At 40.6% G+C, this 24,034-nt stretch overlaps 2 protein-coding genes across 3 annotated transcripts in view; one reads left to right on the top strand and one right to left on the bottom strand.

The window, feature by feature from the left end:
* Positions 1 to 22,481, top strand: part of IGSF10 (immunoglobulin superfamily member 10) — a 28,915-nt gene extending 6,434 nt beyond the window's left edge. Inside the window, exons 5-8 of the mRNA XM_050963721.1 lie at positions 5,299 to 5,689; positions 7,269 to 11,690; positions 12,380 to 13,280; positions 17,539 to 22,481. Coding sequence (XP_050819678.1) covers positions 5,299 to 5,689; positions 7,269 to 11,690; positions 12,380 to 13,280; positions 17,539 to 19,447 — 7,623 coding nt within the window. The 3' untranslated portion in view covers positions 19,448 to 22,481. The remainder of the gene's footprint in view (positions 1 to 5,298; positions 5,690 to 7,268; positions 11,691 to 12,379; positions 13,281 to 17,538) is intronic.
* The window catches only part of MED12L (mediator complex subunit 12L), a 276,235-nt gene continuing 273,560 nt past the window's right edge, over positions 21,360 to 24,034 (bottom strand). Inside the window, exon 40 of one of the 2 annotated variants that reach the window (XM_050965783.1) lies at positions 21,360 to 23,780. In XM_050965783.1, coding sequence (XP_050821740.1) covers positions 23,728 to 23,780 — 53 coding nt within the window. In that variant the 3' untranslated portion in view covers positions 21,360 to 23,727. The remainder of the gene's footprint in view (positions 23,781 to 24,034) is intronic. The other variant, XM_050965784.1, reaches the window with a different exon arrangement.

Below are 24,034 nucleotides of genomic sequence, written 5' to 3'. Positions count from 1 at the left end.
CTGTAATATCATCAAGGTAAATAAATTCTAGAAAATGCTCTCTGACAATCACTATTGCAGGCACATTTTCACTAGATTCTGTTGTTACAAAACGCACCATTAAAGTCATCTGTTCTGTATGGCTGATGTCAGGTGTGCAGTCCAGAATAACAGAGTAATATCTTGCTGACTTCAGATATGCCACAATCTTCTGTTTGACTTTTGTTGCCAGTAACTGTATGATCTCATTTTGAATGGTTTTTCCAAGGTAGTGGTGTGTGTATATTTCTTGGGTGGTGACTCTTCTTAGATGCTCCTGAAGTACATCATCAAACTCAGCCATCAGTTCCACAGTTTTAAGGAAGTTTTCATTGTTTGGCACATACAGCTGATCTGAAGTGCCACGCAGTGCTAGGTTTTGAGTAGCAAGCATTCCCACAATGGCAATGAGCTTTTCAGAACATTTTGCCAGTAAAGAGAGACTGATGCAATCTTCTCTTGATGCTTATCATCTATGGTGGCCTTTAACCGTAGCCTCATCTCAAGCTCTTTCCATCTATGGAATTCTCTCTGGTGATTTGCTGCCTTGTCATGGCATGCCAGATTTCTAGCCAGATTTTTCCAGTCCTTTGTTCCTTTAGAACCCAATGTGACTGGAACATTAGACTGGAAGAGTTTGCAACAAAAACAGATGCAGCATTCTGGGTTTTTGAGTACATAAGCTATGGCCTCTACTTTGTCACCATTGGGGATTTCACACCAGTAATGTGTTGGATGGAAACTTCTAATTTCATTGTCTTTGGGGATCGTGAAGTTTTTCACTTGCTGTGGCCCATGCAGTACAAGGAAGTCCCTCAGGCTGCTGCTGAAGTAGGTCCACATTCCTGGATCATCTAGACTTAAGGAACTAAATTCAGCAGCAGCTGTTTCTTGTGCCTCCACCACACTCTTCTCTGATCTACACTTTTCTTCAGGAATGTGCATGGTTACATCCATTTGAGATGGAGATATGGATGCTGCAGTAGCTGCCAGGTCACCTGCACTCTGACTAACTGGAAAATCAGGCATCTCCTCACCACTCACATCCTCACTGGGGCCGGAAGGCTCACTGTGAACATTTTTGTCTATGTATCTCAGGAGAGCTCCTTCCTGCTTAGATAGAAAAGCTTCCTTTGCTGGCTTTCTTTTTCTGAATGCTGCCCCAGAGCAGCGTTTTCTTCTTTCACTAATGACTGCTGTTCTGTGCCAGCTAGAGTGCCTCTCAGCACTCAGTTGAAGAGGACAAATAAGCAGGCTGATAGCAGGGCCTGAGTGAGGAAATAGATCAGCGTCTTAAGGGCCTAACTGGCTCCTACTACTTCAGTTGACTGCCTGTTCTCCTCAAGTGGGTTCAGGGAAGCAGCAGGAAACAGGAAGCTCCCTGAGAAGCTGGTGTTAATCAGTCCAGGCTCCTGTTGGTGTTAGAGTGGTACATAAGAGGCTCCTCCTCCTCTCTCTCTCCTTGTAGCTCCTGCTGCTTTGTTATTCCCTCTCACCTTTTCACTTGCCTGCCTGTTATGTCTCTTGTGCCCTCCTTCCTCCAGCACAGCACTCCACCATCTCTGTGCATCTAGAGCAGGGGTCAGCAAGTCTTCATTTAGTCACTCTAATTTAAGGTTTCACGTGCCAGTAATGCATTTTAACATTTTTAGAAGGTCTCTCTCTATGTCTATAAACTATTGTTGTATGTATATATTACATATTACATATACAAGTTATTACAATTAAAATTACAATTTTTAAAATTAAATTAAAATACAGATCTTGTCAGTTTAGTGCAGTAGTTCTTAACCTGGAGTGCATGCACTCCTTGGGGCAGAGCTGGTGGAAGGATATTTTGTGCCCTAGGCGAAACTTCCACCTTGCTGCCCCCCTCCCCCCCGCACATCAGCTCATTTAGGGGCAAATCCCAACGAGCCTTTATAGACCCCAGGGGCCAGACGTGCCCAGGGGCTGCTCCCCAGACAAGGTTCCCCCCCTCCTCACCCCCTGTACTCCTCTGAAGGGTGCACAGTCCCCCCGCGAGCCCTCCCCACCACTCCCCGGTGGTCCCCGCCCCGAGTCTTCTCACTGGTTTTGCCAAGCTTGGGCCGCAGCAGCAGCAGCAGCTTGGCAGGGAGGAGCCACCTTTTGGAGGCACCAGAGAGCCAGAGCGTCCCACTTGCGGCAGCAGCGAGCCCCAGCCATGGAGGAGCCAGTGCGGTGCAGGGGGGAAGCAGCCCTGCAAAGGCAGCGGTGCCGCTAGCAGGGAGCGGCCACACCCCCCACTCCTCCTTCCCAGGCTGTGGCCCGGTGCCCCCCTGGGGGCTCTTGCAGGGTGCAGTGGAGGTATGCGGGCACCAGCCTCCGTGCGCCCCCAGCTCCTCCTTGCCTAGGGTTACCACATTTCAACAATCAAAAAAGAGTGAAGAGCCCTGCCCTAGCCCCACCCCCATCCACTCCCTACCCTGACTGCCCCCGTCAGAACCCCCAACCCACTCCGCTCCTTGTCCCCTGACTGCCCCCTCCTGGGACCCCTGCCCCTAATTGCCCCCCAGAACTCCACTCCCTAAGCCTCCCTGCTCCTTGTCCCCTGACTGCCCACTCCTAACTTCCCCTCTAGGACCCTACCTGTCCCCTGACTGCCCCAACCCTTATCTACTCCCCCACCCCCAGGCAGACCCCAGGGATTCCCACACCTATCCAACCACTCCCTGCTCCCTGACAAGACCCCCCAGAACTCCTGACCCTTCCAACCCTCCCCCTGCTCCCTGACTGCCCCCTGGGACTCCCCTTACCATGCCCATGCTGGTCAGATGCTGGCTCCACGTGGAGGCAAAAGACACTGCCGGGCTGCTGCGCACACAGCCCCTCTCCCACAGGGTGCTGAGGAAGTGGGGGGGGGGAGCTGCAGGAGGGGCAGCGGCGGTGGTGGCTCACACTTCTCAGAGCCGCAGAATCTGAGCACGGTGAGCTGTGGCCCGGTGCGCCGCCCCCCCCCCCCCGGGAGGGCCTCCTGCTGCAGATGCATGCGGGCAGTGGTCCCCATATGTAAAGCCCCCCCCCCCCCCGGTTTCCCCCTTGCCACGCTCGGACTCTGCAGCTCCTGGGAGTGTGAGCCACCACCCCGGCTCCTGCAGCAGGCTCAGGGCCCCGCTCTCCGGCGATTCTCACTCCTGGGAGCTGCAGGACCCGAGCATGGCGAGTGGAGAGCCGGGGGGGGGAGGCGGGAGGGCGCCTGCTGCCAGTCTGGGGTCCGGGCCACCGGCCCCACTCAGCCTCCTGCCAGCCTGGGGTTCAGTTCGCTCAGCCGGCAGTGAGCTGAATGGGGCCAGCGGCCAGGACCCCAGCTGGCAGCCCCGTGCCAGGCAAAATCAGCACATTCCACTTTTGGCATGCGTGCCGTAGGTTGCCGACCCCTGATCTAGAGCAGAGAGAATACACATGCACCAGCAGCAGACACGATTTTCTACGCTCTGGGTCCTAGTGGCGCCCCTTCCCCCCACAGTCTGGCACCTGAGGCGTCCACCTCAGTTTGCCTCATGGTAAGGCCAGCCCTGCTTATTCATATCCACCAAGATAAAAGGGAGAGTATTGCTGCACAGCTCCTCGTACGACATCTTTGGTAGAAAAGTTATCTTTGTTAATTTGATGGACTAAATAAATGCATTTTTAAAGAGATCATATTTTGTCAAGATTTTCTTTCTCCTGCCAGCCTGCAGCTTTCAGCCAAGGAAGTTTCCTACTGAAAGAAAATGTTAAATTCTAATACTAAGGGACATTGCAGTTCTTTGATGTTATAACAGCAGATAAGACAGGTTTATAATATTTGGTGCTTTATGTCTTATTTAAAATAAAACATTAGTAAACTTATGATAGTAGATCTTCACTAATTTGCACATCCCATCATTTGCACACAGAACCAACTGGGTTTCTTAGAATGTCTCTGCAGAGATTTACTAGAAGATTGTTAAAGGAAGGTCATATATAACCATTACTGCCATTGGAGCAGCTGGTGTGTTGTGCCATTCAGAAATATTAGAAAATTAAATAAAATATACTTATCTTCACACCAACTCTGTGTGCTGCTCACACATATTAATTTAAAAGTATTGACTTTCTATTTTCCAGATGAGAAGCCTGCTGCAATGCCTCTGGCTATATCAGTGCATATTTCACTAGGAGTAGCTCCAACAGGTGGACTTCAGAGCATTTTGCACTTCATTGAACAGCCTGGAAGCTACAGTAGAGAGCTGAGGGTTTTTGTTTGTTTGTTTTGCTTTTTCAAGAGTCGATTAGCAGTTGAGAGTAAGGGCTTGTCTACGTATGGAGTTAGTCAGGATCAGCATTTTTGAATAACTCTACATGTGGATGCTTGTGTTCTGAACAAAGCACTCTTGTTTTGGAATAAGAGTGTCTACATATGGAGTTATTCGGGCGGAGTATTCCTGAATGGCTCCATGTGTAGACAAGGCCTAAAAATTTCCCAGCTGAAACTTTGATCCACAGCTGCTATTAACTAGCAGAACACAAATATGACTGTAAATAATTATAACAATTCTATTTGGCAAATACTTGAACAAAGTAGATTTTGTGCATTATCGTTGCTTTTTGTATTTGTTTACTTGCTAATTTGCAACATTCAGTAATTCATAAAAACATCACCAGTTCTTTGTGAGGATTAGGAAGCTACTAAAGTATGTAAAGTATGATCCCAACCTGAAAAATGACTGCAAAAATGGTATTATAATTCCATATTTATTAGCACTCAATGACCTTTTGACAAATTTGCTCATTTTACAACTGCCAGTCTGCAAACAGTGCCATCAGAAAGTTGAGCTTTGGCTAGCACATTCTCTCTCATAAAAAGATCCTTCAACTGGGACTGAGTTCACAATTCTTTTCATTATTTGTCAGCCAAGAATCCAGCTTGTCCTCCCATATTTGTATAGGCACTGTAGTAGTAAGTGAAGGGAAAAAAATATACACCCACTTATTTTATGGTCAAACCCTGCTTACCTTCTTCACAAAAGCAGTTTCATTAGGACCATTGGTGTGAATAAAGTGTGTACATACATTGGCCTGTTGAATAAGAAGGTATCTTTGAGGTCATGTCTGACCATAATCACACTTATAAAAATTATTATATCTGCTGATTTTTCCCATAGTGCCCATCACTTGTGTACCTAGGCACTTCACGTAACAGAGAAATAATAATTCAGAGTTGGCTAGAATTCTTCTACCAATGCCGAAATAATGTAGTTTTTATTAGACTTTTTATCACTATCTTTTCACCAACAGGTCTTAAAAATGAGCTATAATAAAGTCAGAATACTTCAGAGGGACACTTTTCATGGTCTCAAGAGCTTGGTACGGTTGCATATGGACCACAATCAAGTTGAATTTATACACCCGGAAGTTTTCTATGGGCTTACATCACTGAGGCTGGTGCACTTGGAAGGAAATTTACTTAAACAGCTTCATCCAGACACTTTTGTCACCTTGCGCTACATCCAGATATTTAAAACATCCTCCATAAAGCATATATACTTGTCTGACAACTTCTTAACTTCATTACCACAAGAGATGTTTTCCTACATGCCTGAACTAGAGAGCATATACCTTCATGGAAACCCTTGGTCCTGTGATTGTGATCTACAATGGTTTGTAGATTGGGCAGAACAATGGCCAGGTACAGTATGAGCTGAATATTTGTTTGTTTCTTACTAGAGTGGTGACTTCCCTTAAGGTCTTTACAAGGGAGGCATCATTGTCTAGTGGCTACAGCTATGGGGTGAGCATGGAGATCTGGGTTCTGCCACTGATTTAATGTGTGACCATACTCTCTCTAAGCCACCATTAAAATGGAGAAAGTAACTTCCAGGTTTTGAAAGTGCTTTGAGATTCTTCATTTAACTGCACTATTTAAGTGCAAAGTATTATAATTACCAGTGAGTAACATCTGGATAGAGGCATTATAGTAATTTTTTTTGGCAAATTAGTAAATGACTTACGAAGAGTAAGAAATTGGTCATTACTATTATAACACTTCTTAAAGTATAACACTTTATTCTGTGACTTTCTGTTGATCTTCTGTGACTTCCTTGTCAGCTGTTTAAAATGTTATTCCTTACCATTCCATGGCCCCATGGTACTTTATTCCCGTAAATTACCATGCATCTCTTTTATTTCCATTATTGTTGGCTAGCAAGGTGTGCACACACACACACACACGCAAACAGGGAATATCTGAATGTTGTTTAGTGACCTAGATGAACTGAAGTTAGTGGTCCCAATACATTTCCAAGCTCAGGTGTCTCTAAATGGAACCTCTTCTGGCAGTGTCCAAAGTTGAATGTTCAAGAATGAATTATGTTCTTTCTCAATAGGTGAGAATGTAAAAAGAGAATGAATTATCCTCTCTCTCTTAAAGAGGTTCCCTCTAGGGCTGGACTGAGGTACATGTTAGGTGAAGTGAGGATAGAGAGATGCATTAAATACGTAATATTTTCTGTGCCATTTACAATTTGATTATCAGAACAAATGCTTTTCCTAGTTTTTATATTTTTAGAGCATACTATGATATTATGGTTTGCAATCTTAATCTCAGGAATAATAATTATTTACAAGAATAAGCAGCTTGCTTCAGACAAATTTTTCAGATAAATTGTTTTCATGACAAAGCATAACCAGACGATGTTACCAAACCACTATAAGATGTGTGACATGATTTTTTGGAAAGGGTGAGATAAAAGGAAAGGATAGTCTTGTGGCTGAAGGAGAAGAAAGGCAGCATTGGATAAGTCCCTTTGTTTTTTAGGGCTTACCTTTGCTGTAATTAAAATAAGGAAAGTAATAATTTCCTACCTCGCAATGGTAAGCCTCAATTAATTAGGGCCATATTGTGCCTGACCACAGGGAAGGTGCATAAATTAAGAAGAGGGCACAAGGAGTTTCTTCTCCTTTTTGCCCCCCTGAACAGGATCTGGGCACAATAGAACAATGCCTGCTACAGCTCTTGCTAGAGCTGTGTGCTTCCCAAGGCAAGGCTGTGCCATGCTAACTAGCTGTGATAGCAATTATGATCATGCTGAAGATTTCACTAGTGGAATAGTAAAGAGTTAAAATAAAGCTTGGTGATGACTTGAAGATCACTATTGTCAGTACTTTATAGCCCTTTATTCAAAGAAAGATCCTTCAGCAAAATATAAGTTGTTGTTTTGGTACTGGAACTAGTATCACAAAATTACTTTGTTTTTTCCTCCCCCTAGATATTATAAAGTGCAAGAAAGACAGAGGTTCTTCTAGTGCCCAGCAATGTCCAGTTTGTGCCAATCCCAGAAATTCTAAAGGCAAACATTTAGTTAACATCCCATCTGCATCTTTAACGTGTAGGAAGCCAACAATAGACCCCTCCCTGAAATTTAAAAACATCACTATGCCAGATGAAGGAGACTTCATTTCCATCTCTCCCAAAGAGTTTATAGCTCCCATTGGAACCATAATGTTGAATATGACAGACCAAACAGGAAATCAAGCTAACTTGGTTTGCAATGTTCAAAAACCCACAAAAATTTCCCCACTCTCATTTGACAAAGATGGTGATATTACAGTACTCAAAGTATCATTTTCAACATTTCTGGTGTGTAGTATTGATTATGAACACATTCAACAGCTGTGGAGCATATTGGCCCTGTACAGTGATTCTCCACTGAAACTCGAAAGGAATCTCTTACTGACCAAAGTGCCTTACATCAGTTACAAGTACAAACAGACGTATTCTGAAAGTGAAGAAGTTTTTACCAATATAGAGAGTGAACTGACAGCTGAACCTTCTTGGCTGCTCCAACGCCAGGTGGCATTACAATTAGACAGAACAGCAACCACACTCAGCATGCTGCATATTCAATATATAACTGATGCTCAAATTATCTTGCCCAATGCTGGTGAAAAACAGTTGACACACAGCTGGGCCATAATTTCAAGAGATAATACAACAAGAGCAGAACACTCCGTTTTAGTGGGTGGGACTGTGGAACTGGACTGCCAGGCATTTGGAGAGCCTACTCCTACCATTGAATGGATACTAGCCGATGGGAGCAAAGTTAGAGCGCCATATGTTAGTGAAGATGGAAGAATCGTAATAGCTAAAAGTGGAAAATTCACACTACGGACAGCTGATAGTTTTGACACTGGAGTTTATCACTGCATAGGCACAAATTATAATGATGCAGATGTCCTAACATTTAGGATCACAGTGATTGATACTTATGTGGAACACAACAACATTAATGGGGCTCAGCTTTCGGCATTCATTGGTGACACACTCTACCTTCCATGTCAGTCTGTTGGTGTCCCAGATGCATCTATTAGTTGGATCCTACCTGAGCACACAGTTCTTCATCAGTCTGTAAGAAGCAAACATATTTTCCACAATGGTACACTCAAAATACAAGAGATGACAGAACAAGATAATGGCTATTTTAGATGTGTAGCAGCCAATGAATATGGTATGGATTTTTTGATTTTCCAAGTGCTGGTTAAAGTGAATGAGGGCGCTTCACAAAAACGAAAGACAGCTCCAGAAGAAAACGAAGAGAGAGATGGATCTGGTCACGAGGAGCTTAGAGCTGTTACAAAGCATAAGTATCCATTAGCTACTGTGCAAACTTCAGTAACAAGTAAAGCATCCACTGACTCTGCACCTAGAAATCAACTCACAGGGATTGCAAATAAACGGAATAACAATAGAGAGATGACTTACAGACGTAATGGGGACAAAATAAACAGACGATTTAGGGGACACAGAAGACAATTCACTTCCTCAGCTAGGAGAGTTGACCCACAGCACTGGGCAGCATTTTTGGAAAAAACAAAGAAGAATTCCACTTTGCCAGAAAAACAAGAAAATGCCACAACAAAATCACCAGACCATCTATCCTCTAAGGTATCTGGGGATAAGGAAGAAACATCTGGTGACCATATACCTCCAGAAGAGGAATTTATTATACTAGCACCTGAAGCACCTACTATACCTACTCTGAAAAAAGTTTCAGCAAGTATTGTAACTGGAGAACCTGAAACTACATCAAGTAATACCAAGTCTAAAACAACTTCTGTCATGGTTACAGAGGCAGTTGCTCCAACAGTTAATCCATGGATTACACACTCTATAGGACCCCAGAGCAAAAAGCCAAATGCAGCTCAAAAATCTGCAGTCACAAGACCAAACTCGCTGGAGACTTCTGAATTAAATCAAACATCATTAACCATTATACAGCCATTAACAGCATCTAGTTTGGTGAATAGTACAGCTAAAGACTTTAATGCTGAACAAAGATTGGTGTCTTTTGGGGGAAGTAATGAGTATTTAAAAATCATATCTACAACACAAACAGCAGATGTTATTGAAATCACCAGCCTTGTCACTTCCCAGAACACAGTTGAAAAACCTGATTTATTTACTGAGTCTATTGATAAGACTTCAACTAAATCAGATCATCGAATATCTGTAGTGACTGTCAGCGAGCCAAACAATGAATTTGGTCACATTTATTTTCACAGTACTCAAAAAATAACAACTCCTAAACTACCACCAGGGTCAACTATTATTACTCATCAGCAGATTCAGATAATTAGAGATGTTACAACTAATACACCACAATCAAGACAACGATATGGAAGACGAAGGAAAATTTCTGGTAGAAGACGAATTGTTAGACCAGATCGAATTCCAGCTATCAGGGGACATAGATATAATTTTGTGAGACAAGAATCCAGTAGAGAAAGTACAACTCTGCCTCCAGCTATGGAGCAGGACACAAAATGTCTATCGTGTTCACATCCCGCAACTCCTCCCAGAAGTTCTCTTGAACTGCTTAGCCCAGAAACATATACGCCCCCACCTTTGAAAGAGGATATACCAGAACTCACATCAGAGCAGCTTACGAGTCAAACCACAGCATTCCTGGCTGAAGAGAAAAACAGACCCACTGCAGAAGGAGAAAAAACAACTCCCACTGTAATGCCTTTCTATAGTGAAAGCAGACAGAGTACCCTGCAAAGAAAACTAGAGGCCAGTGCACGATTGCAAACATATGCTCTCAGACTCCCTACAACTGCAAGACAGACTGCTAGTGTATCTGTGGAAACTACAACTTCTGCAGACAGCAAGACATTCTCACATGTTAAATCCATCCTCCCAACCACTAAAACTAGAACTTCTTCCAAAGTTTTAAGAGGAAATATTCCTTGGCAACATCTCTTTGGAAAGGTACACGTTCAAAAGGAGCTATTGAAGAAGCTATCCAGACAACGTACAAGAACAGCGCCATCATCTACAATAACCTCCATGCTTCCTAAAACTACTGCAACACTATCCATAGACAGAGTTTCTCCTTTTCATTTAACAACTATTTCAGTGGAAGTGAATCAAACTGATGATCTCTTATCCCTAACTAAACCTATCAGTCATGATAATAGTATGTCAGAGAAACAGTCTCCCATTCCATCTCTTTCTACTGCAGAACTGCTACCTTCAGCCTATTTTTCTAATCTTCCAAATGCTATCAACAAAGAAATGAATGCAACAAGACCAATGCCAACATTTAGATCTACTACTGTTCCCCACACTGAAGCTAAAATCACTAAAATCAAAGTATTCAGAGCTGGAAGGAGGAGAGATCAAAGGAGGAAAAAGCTCCAGAAGATCATGACTTCACAAAGCATTACTACAAGCCATAGCTCCACCACTGCTTCATCAGTGAACACAGCTTTGTATATCCTGACAACAGCTAGGGCTTTAACTAAGCCCACCATCCCCCTACCCACTGAATTTCTTTATAAGAACACGAGTGTAATCCCAATTACAACTGTGCCTCAGCCACAGATTCTTAACACAAAAGATGTAACTAAAGGCTCACCTGTAACAACTACACAAACATTAATGAGAATTACAACAGCTGAGAACACTCAACCTGTTAAACTACCATCTGATGTTCTCTTTACTGAAAAACCTGCCACATCATCTTCTTTGAAGTCCTCCAACACCACCACAATATTACCCGCCACATCCATAACATCTGAATCAGCACATATTCAACCAAACAAAACTATTGCAATGGTAAGTAAAAGACCACACCAAAAAATGGGACAGAGAGTTATTCAGCAGAAACATACAGCAAAGGCAACATTTCCTGACAAAGGTGAGCTCAGTACCAAATCTCCTGCTGTAACTACCCATGTGATCAACCCCAGCATACAGCATCCTACCCCATTAGCATCCCAAATAACAGAGACACCACACACAAGTATCTTGCAAATCACCTTATCTCCCCGGTGGGAAAACAAGTTTTGGCATAAACAGTCTCCTGAAGTTTCGGAAATAGGCAAAACACTAACAGTTAATACTCTGACTATATTAAAATCCTCACAGAGCTCCACTCCATATACTCCTGCATGGAAAAGGAACAAGGACAATTCTGTCAAAAGCTGGTCTGACAAGACAACAGATCAAAAAACCAACAACAACCTCATAGCCCTAGACTCCTTATATAAAAATAGATTGGCAAAGCCTAGAATAGTCGGAGGAAAACTGGCTGCTTTTACCGTTTTGGCTAATTCAGATGCCTTCATCCCTTGTGAAGCGACTGGTAATCCCCTTCCCACAATTCACTGGACTAAAGTGTCATCAGGTAAGCTGTATAAGCCTTGTTTAAAATGTTGTCTATATATTAGCAATAAGACAGGTGCTAGGTACACCAGGCTGGGATATTGCCATGCTTTAGGTGGGATACCATCCATAAAGCAATAAGATGATGAATACATATGGCTGAAAAGTAGTAATATCCCAGCCCTGCACATACATCCTGAAGTGTCTTACTGTATTTATAAAATGTCTCTTCAAGAAAAAGAGAGAGAGGAAAAAAAGGTCAATCTGTATTTAACAATGTTTACCATATTCAGCATATGTTAACAATAGCATTATTGTAGTGAGGCCTATACAGAAGACCAGGCTTATTAAGAATCCACCTGTAATAAGATCCTGTGCTTCATTGCTGAGCAATTCTGCTTCCCCTTTATTGGAAGATCACCTCCACCTATGTAATTGATTTTTGTTGGTCCCTTAAGACATCTTTCACAATATACATAAACACGTGCTATTATTCCTCTCATTCCGTCACTGTTCTTAGCCCTTTTAAAGAAAGTAAGCTGAGACAAAGAAAGTGTGCTCGGATACCATGGTGATGAGTGCAGGATAAAAACCAAGGCAGCTTTTTTTTTTTTTGGTTGCAAATATTATTTTATCAGATAAAAAGCAAAAGTAAATAAATAAAGGCTTCTTATGTAATATAAATATATTTTACTTTTTTTGTTTAATTAGGGTCTGATGTATCAAAAAGCAAGCGTGACAACAGGTTTGAAGTGTTTGCTAATGGCACCCTCTCTATCCAGAATGTGAACATTCAGGACCGTGGACAGTACCTGTGTATTGCTGCCAACCAGCATGGCTCAGATCAGCTCCTCGTCACTTTGTCTGTGGTGGCATATCCACCGAGGATCCTAGAGGGCAGGTCAAAAGTGATCACTGTCCATTCTGGAAAGCCTGTGTCTGTGAAGTGTAGAGCTGAAGGTAGGCCCATCCCTACCATTTCATGGATTCTAGCAAACAAAACATATGTCTCAGAATCTTTTCCAGGAAGCAAGCAAGCGACTGTGCAACCGGATGGCACTTTAATAATCAAGGAAGTCACTGTTTATGACAGAGGGCTTTACACATGTATGGCTAGTAATCCAGCTGGTGCTGATACGCTGACAGTAAAACTACAGGTGATTGTGGCACCTCCTGTTATTTTGGAAGAGAAGAGACAACACATTGCAGGAATTATGGGTGAAAGTTTGAAACTCCCCTGCACTGCAAAAGGAAACCCTCATCCGAGTGTTCACTGGGTCCTCTTTGATGGAACAGTAGTGAAGCCTCTGCATTTTGTAAATGCCAAACTGTTCCTGTTCTCCAATGGAACCCTCTACATAAGAAACATAGCTCCTTCTGACAGCGGGAATTATGAATGCATAGCTACAAGCTCCACTGGGTCAGAGAGGAGGGTGGTAAATCTCACGGTGGAGCAGAGAGATACAATTCCCAGAATAGCAACTGCATCTCTGAAAATGACTCAGCTGAATTTTGGGGACAGATTGCTTCTAAACTGTTCAGCTACTGGGGTGCCAAAGCCCAGAATAATCTGGAGGTTACCTTCCAAGGCAGTTGTTGACCAATGGCACAGGTAGGAATGTTTCTTTGTGACTGAGCTCTTGCTTTATTTTTCTGGTGCTTACTTTAAAATAGCAGACCACAAATCACTGAAATAATTTTTTTAAAAAAAGTGTCAATCCTGTGATATTGCCAAGCATAAGTGCCTAACGTACTGTAACTCTGCTTAACTGAAGCCAATTTTGTTTTTAACCTGTGATGAGAGTCATCTCTAGTGACAGAAAATGCAATTTTATTATTATATTTCTAATACTAAAGGCCCAAATTCAGCCCTACCGTAAGGGGGTGCAGCCCAGCTAAATCAGTGAAGCCTAATTTATTCATGCAATGGCTGAATTTAGGTCATTTTATTCTGTTCTGATTTAAGGCCAAATCCTCAACATACATATGTCAGTTGAATAGGATTTGGTTGTTAATATAAAGCTGACACTCATGCTGCATATATACATTAGAGTAAACTTGAGGATTTTACTTTACTAAGGCTTTTACATGCCATATGTACCACAGAAGAGATTTAACATCAGTTAAATTAATGGCATCTCAGAGCACAATGGCTGCATAGAAATACTATAAACTTACTATAAATCTGTTGTATATGGTAACGATAATTTAATTTGTGCTTTGTAAGACTGCTTGTTGAAACAAACTAATTTAGCAGTGACAATGATAGTTTGTGAATGTAATGCCAAGCAAACTGATTGTTCAAAGTGATATAGTTTGATATCACATAAATATTTAATTGGTAAAAATTAGCAATTTATTTTTGTAAAAATAAACTGCTTTCCCATCATGAAATAATTTAAAACAGTTGCACAATAAAATCTAAATTTGTTGGAGCGGAAGTGGGGACATTTAACTGTTATAAAAGTTTTGATTGTAGAATTCCAAAACTAATATAGTCGCTAAAAATATGAAAAGCCATTTGCTAGTTCGTTAAGAAAAAGGATCTAGTGAATATAGTTTCATCTGAAAAGCAAGTAGAATTTAGTGAGAACACAAATTTATAAAACTAGGGTCTTGATTACTCGTGCAACCTTTGACAGCTACTTTGACTTCTGTATTTTATGGCTGAGCTGACGTTTCACATTCTTGCCAGTTACAGAATGAGAGCAACTAAGACTGGGTACCAGTTAACACTTTGTTTTTGCATACACCAGTTGCCAGCCATTTGGCTGGAGAGAAACTGGCATTACTAAAGTATTCATTTGTTTGCTTATTAAAAAAGCCTATAAAACCTCATTTACTGTATTAAAAGCAAAGTCCTGTGAGAGTTTACAGTCCAATTACTGAAAGTTGGGAATAAATTTACTGCAGTTATTTTACTGGCAATCAGTAAGTATGACCAAAGAAATTAATTGTTTCACATTTTAGATTGCAGGGTAAATATTAGTGTTAAAATGATTTCAAATGATAAATAGCAGTTTAAAAGGCCCAATTCAATGACAGTCTATTTTTAACAAAAAAAATAATAAAATAAAATCTGCTGACACTGAGTTGATTTAAATAAAAGTTTGCAGTTTATGGTAATGTGTACCAAATTCATACACACAACATAATTGCCTTGTATTCATTTTATTAACACTTATTTTAAATGGCCAGATCTGGCATTCTGCCACTAGAGGAGAAGAACATGTGGATGAGTTTTAGGTCAGGGATCAGCAACCTTTGGCACATGGCTCACCAGGGTAAGCACCAAGGTGAGCCGGGCCGGTTTGTTTACCTGCCACATCCGCAGGTTCAGCTGATTGCGGCTCCCACTGGCCGCTGTTTGCCATTCCAGGCCAGTGGGAGCCACGATTGGCCACACCTGTGGACACGGCAGGTAAACAAACTGGCCCGGCTTGCCAGGGGGCTTACCCTGGCAAGCCACGTTCCAAAGGTTGCCCATCTCTGCTTTAGGTGTTGCCAAAACCACAGATGCATGGAAGAAACAAAGGGGAGTCTTGCATTTTACTATTCTGAAAACCAGTAGAGCAGGAGATATTCCAGTGAGTGTAAGTTACTGCCAGTTTCCAGGTGATATTACTTGCTTTCAGTGCAAGGGAGTCCTAGCTTTCTGTCTATATCCTGCACACCAAAAAAGCTGTAGAACCTTCTGCCCATCACCACACATCACTTTTTATAGGCTGCTAGAAGCATTATAAATTAAGATAAGCAAGATAAATTAAGACAGAGATTTGAGGAAAGGTTTATTAAAGCCTGCCACTAAAGTACAGTTTCTCACTCATCTTCTTCTGGTTGTGGGGGATCTAGTTATTGAACAAAGAGCTAGAGGGGGGAGGGGAGGCAGGTTCATTCTACAACTCCAGAGACTGCTTCATACTCTGAAACTTACTTCCCAAGCAAAAAGTTCAAGCAGATTAGATTTCTGATTATATGAACAACTTCCACAATTATAAAACCCATACTTTTAGAATTCCTCCCAAAAAGAGACTGGTTGAGATCAACAGGGTTTACTTAGGAAAGGCTAGATCTATGAAGGTGTTAAATAACTCCACAGATTCTTCATTTCCACAGTTTTCAGCTATCTAGTAAAATGGAAAAGATCACTTCATGCGGCAGAGCTTAGTAACACCACAGAAATGGTAACTCAGTATTACAGAGCTCCTAAGCCCTGCAAGCATGGAATGGTTATTACCAGATTCAGATGAGCTCTGGTCCTGAAATTTGGGTGTATAGAACATTTATAATTTAGCCTAATTCTTTCTTTAGTGTGGACTAGGTAGTCTGAAAAAGTCTGAATGGGAGAGATTAGAGGAAAAAACAAAGCTTTTCATACAGTGTGCAACAAAGGCAAAACCCTAATTAAAAAATGAAGCATGTTCTCACACTGTAGATGGTTTTCTTCTGCACCTGTAAAGTGTCAGAATTAGCTCATCTCTCTTGCCCATGTGCATTTTTCCTGCAGAAGGACAACGTGAGACCCTCACTTTACAACTGATAACATAGTAAGCATGTATTATTAAATAGGTAGCTGTAAATAAATGGTTTCCCATTTAAAATTACATTGCCTTGGTTTAATACTGATATTTTTCCAAAAGATTTGACATTTGGTCTCTAATGGTCATTTTATGAATGTTTATCCAGATTATTATTTTATACATTCACTATAAGACAAATAAACCATTTATAAACCTGGATATGGCTCTACCCCTACTACCTCAAGTTAAACAGGAGGGAAATGGTGGAAGGAAGGTTTTCCTTAGGGCCTAATTCTACTCACTTGCACCAGTAAGACTCCGAAGGATCTCCACTGAAGTAATTAGAATTACACTAGTGTAAACACTGGTGTGAGATCAGAATCAGACACCAAGGCCCAGATTATCGGGTGCAGCATGTTCTAACTAATGTGTCACACTGCTAGCATAAACTGGCTCTAAATTCAGTTTAACCAGCCAGAGGTCAATCATCTTACTATAAGAATGATCTTGTAGTGGCTGTTATACCATGGTGTCAAGTATCAGGGGGTAGCCATGTTAGTCTGTATCCACAAAAAAAAAAACAAGGAGTCTGGTGACATCTTAAAGACTAACAGATTTATTTGGGCATAAGCTTTCGTAGGTGAAAAAACCTCACTTCTTCAGCTGCATGGAGTGAAAGTTACAGATGCAGGCATTATACCATGCACTCCCCTTGCTGCAGTTGTCATGGGGAAACGTGGCAACAGTCATGATGCCCTTTACGCTGTGCTGATCCTGGGTTGTGGTTTCAGATCCCTGGTGTTCGAGCAGCCATCAGGTTGTTCTAACACAATGCTGGAAGAAAATGTCTCTACCCACATCTGCAGCAGGAGGGAGACAGTGTGAAGGAGAGCTCTAAGTCTGCTTTGCACACAACCCTCTGACCTGTGCTAGCTGTTTTTTTGGCTTTGGCTGAAGACCTGGCCCATAAAATCTGGATCTCTTTTCCCCTGTTGATCTGATAGAGCCCAAATTTGATGACTTTCCTGGCACAAAGCAAGATTTCCACACACACCCAAGTCTTTTGGGGAGGCGGTGGGTTGAGCTGGGTTTCAGTGGTCAAGGGTAGGGGGGAGATAAATTAGTCCTAACAAAAATGGGAGGACAGGGTTGGGAAAGATACTCTTATATCTTTGTTTTTCCTTAAAACAAATAATGTACATGTATCTAAAGGATGGGATAGGCACAATTTTAAGATACAGAAGAGAAAAACCCACAGCGATTCATCCACTTGAGCCCATCACTTATCAGGGCTCAGTGTTGTCCTTTAGCATGTGGCTACACATTAATTAATTCTTTTTTTTCTTCTAGAATGGGAAGTCGAATCCATGTTTATCCTAATGGATCCTTGTTTATCGAGGCAGTCACAGAAAAGGATGCAGGTGACTATTTATGTGTAGCAAGAAACAGAATTGGAGATGACCTGATACTGATGAAAGTCAGTGTGACTATGAAACCAGCAAAGATTGACCAAAAACAGTATTTTAAAAAACAGGTACCATATGGGAAGGACTTCAGAGTGGACTGTAAAGCCTCTGGGTCACCTGAGCCAGAGATCTCCTGGAGTTTGCCAGATGGCACGATGATTAATAATGTGATGCAAGCAGATGACAGTGGGCGCAGGTCTCGGAGATACATTCTTTTTGACAATGGAACTCTGTATTTCAACAAGGTTGGAATATCTGAAGAGGGAGACTATACCTGTTATGCCCAAAATACACTAGGAAAAGATGAAATGAAGGTACACATTACAGTTGTAACAGCTTCACCTCGTATAAAGCAGAATTACAGGACATATGCTAAAGTAAAAGCTGGGGATAATGCAGTATTTGACTGCGAGGCTGTTGGAGAACCCAAGCCAAAAATATTTTGGTTGCTACCTTCCAGTGATATGATCTCAGCTTCAACAAACAGATATTTACTGCATGTTAATGGCTCACTGTCAGTCAGCAAAGTGAAACTGTTGGATGCTGGGGAATATGTATGTGTTGCCCGTAACCCTGGTGGGGATGACACAAAACTTTATAAACTGGATGTTGTTTCTAAACCACCCCTGATAAATGGTTTATATACAAACAAAACAGTCATTAAAGCAACAGCAATAAGGCACTCCAAGAAGCAAATAGATTGTATGTCAGAAGGGACACCTTCCCCTCAAATTATGTGGATAATGCCTGACAATATTTTCCTAACAGCTCCGTACTATGGGAGCAGAATAACAGTACACAAAAATGGGACACTTGAAATTAGGAATGTAAGGCCTTCAGACACAGCAGATTTTATATGCGTGGTACGTAATGATGGAGGAGAAAGCATATTGGTAGTACAGTTGGAGGTATTAGAAATGCTAAGACGACCAATGTTTAGAAATCCATTAAATGAAAAAATAATAGCAAAACCAGGAAAAACCATCATCTTAAATTGTTCAGTAGATGGAAACCCTCCTCCTGAAATCATCTGGATATTACCCAATGGCACACGATTTTCCAGTGGAGTCAGAATTTCCCGGTATCATATAGGCAGTAATGGTACTCTCATCATATATAATCCTTTCAGAGATGATGCAGGAAAGTATCGCTGTGCAGCTAGAAATAAAGTGGGCTACATTGAAAAGCTGATCATCTTGGAAGTTGGTCAGAAGCCCACTATTCTTACTCGTTCAAGAGGACCAATAAAGAGCATCAGTGGGGAATCATTATCCCTTCACTGTCTTGCTGATGGAAGCCCCAAACCAAACATTATATGGACAGTACCAAGTGGCTATATGCTAGATCGGCCTCAGATCACTGGGAAATACATATTACTTGAAAATGGTACTTTAGTTATTCGAGAAGCAACCATTCATGACAGAGGAAACTATCTGTGTAAGGCTCAGAACAATGCTGGAGAGTCATCTATAACTGTTCCTGTAATTACTGTAGCCTACCCCCCACGGATTACAAACAGACCACCACAGAGTGTACGCACTATGGCTGGGGCAGCAGTTCAGCTCAACTGTATGGCACTGGGGATACCAAAACCAGAAATCACATGGGAGCTACCAGACCACTCTGTGCTTTCTCCAGCTAGTAAAGGCAGACCATCTGGAAGTGAACTTCTTCACCCCCAAGGGACATTAATCATTCAGAATCCAAAATCTTCAGATTCTGGCATGTACAAGTGCACAGCTAAGAATCAATTTGGCAGCGATTTCACAATAACATATATTCAAGTTGTTTGAAATGAGAAATACAGGCTGAGTAATTGTTAACAAAGTCTCCATCTGGACTGAGTTTAATTGTGGAAGTTTAAGCAAAGGCAGCCATGAAGCATGTAGGTGACTCCAAATACATTTACAATAATCAATGTACAATGAACATGCAAAAGAGAAAGACTTGGGAAAAAAATTTTGCATTATGAACTAGTATGGATTTACTCAATGACAAATAGACTTCAATTAAAAACATAAGGCACTTTTATTTTGCCAATAGTGATCATCAAAATAAAATTGCTTTCCAGAAATGTATCTGAAAAATCTTCAGTAAAGGATGGCCTTTTTTTATATTAGTTTCTTATTGTCCATCTTGTATCACTATAAGAAGCATGGCACATATAATGAAAAAATATTTAAGAACAAAAAAGAGGAAATTTTATTGCGATTTAAATTGCCTTACTGATATGTATGAATATTTTGTAGTTCTTTTATAAATATTTCACAGAAAACAAGTGTTTAGCTATTTTTAATATGACATTCTATTCTTTCACAATGGAGAACTTTTTCCAGGGCAGTAGAATACAAAATGATTTAATAATGCTCTCTAAATGGACAATAGGGTTTCTATTCATCTTTGTTTAAAAATTCAAAAGCAACAAAACCTACTTATTAAAACAGAGTAGCTTAGTATAATGTCCCTGTCACCACAATCTCACCTTCTAAAGATTTCAAATTAAATAAGTACATCAATTTATATAGGAATTTAGAATGAAGGGGCTCAATCAAATAGAAAATAGTATTCCCAAGCATCTGCCTCCTGCAATTCAGGAGAAAGCCCCTTTTCAATAGGAAATGGCCACTTAGGCATTCTGCACCAGAGAAGATTTTTGGACTCCCTGGGCCAAATAAACCTCAAAAGCTTAAGTCACTAACTGACTTGGTCTTTCTAAGAGAGGTGTTAATGTAGACTCAGGGCACAGTTCCAACACCAGTGCAGAACCTGAGTATTTGCTGGGACTAAACTCACAGATCTGGGACATACGCATGGAGCAGAAGCCCCCCAGTGTTACTCCTTGAGGTCCTTTCCTCACCAGCAATATGGCAGGCTGGTTTTGCTGCCACTTGTTTCCATGACCATAACCTGAGCTCTATGACCCCTTCCAACAGGGATCATAGACTGTAGAGTAGAAATTAATGCCTCTTTAGCAGTAACCACAGAAAACCTGTTGGATACAGGAAATGATGTAGAGAAGCTGCTACCATGTAACACCATCCTAGTATCTTAGATCAGTAAAATGTCACACAATATTTAAAACTATTATTGAAAAAATAGGTATAGCTCGATTACACACAAAAAGCCCCATAGCAGAAACCCCTGTACAACTAACAAACAAAGCAACACCCCCCAACCCATCTACTGAATTACCTCATAGGTCATGCAGGCTCTTGACACTCAGAACATGGTCAGGATGTTCCTGAGATCTGAGTGCAGATTCTACCCCATTTGACTAAATTTTAGTCAGCTGGGGAAGAACTTCAAAGAGAGGCCGCAGCGTGACTGACTGTTTTGTGGTGGATCAATCACTTTCTGAGATCAGCCACATATATGATAGCTGCTTGTTCCTTCCTTCCTTAGTACTGATAGAGAGGTAGAAGAAAATTGACTGGATTAAATAGTTCTGTTTGCTTAATCTCGAATGTCTTTAGTCCCCAATGAAGAGCACTAAAAGGACAGTCGCCCAGAGGATTACCAAATAATTTCACCCCCATTTACAAACCATTCAAGGGACAGTGAAGGGAAGTAATCCTAGCCCACAGGAAACTAAAACGCATTTTCATTGAAAAAGCAGCAAAAATTAGCAACATTCGAAGAACTGCCACTAATGTGGTGTTAATAAATCTTCCTAATTGTTGACACACACAACAGTTATTCTGATTTGCTGTGAAGTTCAAAGTAACTAGGAACAATGAGTTGGTGGCTAAGTTATTTGCATGAGCTTCCAAGCCAGCTCCAAAACCTTAGGATCAAAAAGTTGCCAGCTTGTTCATTTGTTTTTAAAAGAGCTTTTGTTTCAACCTGATCTTTTCTGCTGAGTAACTTTGACTCAAGCAGAGTCAGGACCCAAGAAGTTTTGGGGCTTTGCAAGGCACAGGCAGCCTTGAATACTTTTGCTGACTAGGTCCCCAGGGACCACTGAAAGTTGATTAGATGGTAATCTAGGTTATTTTTGTTTAACACAGTTTTAAATCTTTGCTCCAAAAGAAAAATTAAAGTTAAAATTGTGTTTTGCTTCTGGTACTTTCAATGCCATTAATTTGTAAACAAACAAATTCTACTAAGTAAACATGCACCTCCAGGTTTTGCCCTCAGCTAAAACCACGAAGCCCCATTGCAGTGAAGCGTGTTGTATGTATGTGGCTGAGGACAGAAACTGGTCTTAAGTCTGCTTTTCTGTGGTGGATACTATTCTAGTAACATGCAGTCACCTGAAAGGACAGGGATATCAACTTGCATCAGGCATTTTTTTTAAATACCTAATGTACAAAAAAGAAAATAAATGTACAGGTACATGTTAATATTTCAAAACAGACAACCTATTCATTTAGTGGAATGACTGGCCTTTCTGTTTTGATAAAGGTCTGTACAAGCTGAGATGGTGAAGTGAAGAATTTTTGAGTTAAATAATTTTCACAATGTACAAAGCAGTTCACAAGAATTTTATTGCAGTAAAGATGCTGACCCATCCTACTAGTTGCTTGTATGGGTAAGACTTTGCAGTGTGGAAGTCAGAATTAGATACAAATTATTGATATTATGATTTTCCACACTAAACTGTTTATGAAAATTTAATTATCTGTGATGTCATACAGTACTACAATGTTTGCTGAGTGTTGACTCTTTTCTATTCAATCTAAGTCTGACTAGGATACCAAACAGTACACTTATATTATGGTAAATGAAAAGATGAGTTAATACAGAACATGAGAACAAAATTCCCATGTATTTTGAAATGCCCTGCATGTTTCACAATTTGTGCATCTAATTCTAAAAAAAGAAAATCATATGGAGTAACTCTTAAATTACATGAACCCATAGTAAATTTATTCTGATATTTTTACTCTAATACGAGCAAATATACCACATACTTGAACAAGGATAAAATAGTTATATCTCTTTATAATAAATTTAATGTATAAGTTGTGCGTTTGCACCAAATTTATAAATGCAGTATGCATTACACAACCAAGACTATCACCCAACATGAAGACTTAAATTCAAAATTTTAAGTACTTACCATACAAAATAAATAATAAATACATCTATTAGAGGAAGAACTCATTTAGGTCAAGATCAATAGACATGAGGCCCAGCTAGAGCACTGCAGAAACAGCAAAAGGGATTTGGGAGGCTTTTCTAGCCTGGCACAAGCTTCCAAAGGGCAAAAGCTGGAAAGAGACTTTTGCTGAACTTAGCACGAGACCCAGAGATCCAATTCCAGTTGAAGTCAATGGAAAGATTGCCATCAGATTTCAACAGGATTTGGTTCAGGCCCTAAATGATTTAGAGCAAAATCTGTTGTGCTATTCAGGGCTTTGTTACCCCATTTTGTACCCTCACAAGGTTCACTGCCAATGAACTTTGCATTAAAAAGAAAAATGTGAAGCACAGCTACTTCTAGTAGATTTATTAATGTTACATTGTGGCTTTTTATATAAATCTTAGGAAGTTCTAATACAAGCAAGAAACCCACTTCAGCACCTTCTTTCCACAATGAAAGCAAGAGAAAATTGGGTACTTTTAAACAAAGAACTTTATAAAGTGCTTATGAAAATTACAAACAGTCAAAATTAATATGATTTAAATCAATGTTCATTTTACTGTTGAAGAACAAAGGAGAACACTCTGATTTGTTCATTAATCTTTATGCCAAAATCGGAAGTGCCTTTCAAATCAGTAGTTTGGTCCAGTGCAGTTCTTAACAAAAGAAAAAATGTTTCCCACAAATAAATAAATCCATTCTTTAACCCCTTTAAAGTAACAGTACCCTAAAAAAGCACCAAATTCTTTGCAACAACTGTATTCTTTAAATAGGCCCACAAATCATACAATTAATTCCAGTTAAATGCAAAAAAAAATAATCTTTCACTTTGTTACATATTCACATCAATTGCAGCACAAAATATACGTATTGAAAAAATTAAAGAGAAAAAATTAAAATTTTGCTTTCTAGCAATAACTAGTGCATTGAATTTTGATTTTTCTTCAGTGCAAACATAACACCACATCTTGATCCCACCTTTCAGATTCAGAAGTGTGAAGAATGCCCATATTGGTTCACCCCTTGTTGTGGCTGGTTACCTAAATAACAAAAATAAAGCAAAGTGTTTACATGTGTTGTGTGCACTGTACAAAATTATAAATGAAGAAATAAATACCTATATTTCAAATCACCATAGTAAGCAATAAAGAAAGCTCAGAACAATCCATTCAGAAAATGAATACTTTTCAATGCTGAACAGTTGCAAATTAAGGGCTGGATTTTGCACACCCACCACATACAAAATTCCAGGGAAGCTTTGCCTGCTCCAGGATTGCAGGATGGGCCAAGATGA

This window comes from Gopherus flavomarginatus, chromosome 8 (assembly GCF_025201925.1).
Source record: "Gopherus flavomarginatus isolate rGopFla2 chromosome 8, rGopFla2.mat.asm, whole genome shotgun sequence".
Lineage (NCBI taxonomy): Eukaryota > Metazoa > Chordata > Testudines > Testudinidae > Gopherus > Gopherus flavomarginatus.
Note: the sequence above shows the minus strand (reverse complement) of the source record. Positions and strands in the feature narration are given on the sequence as shown.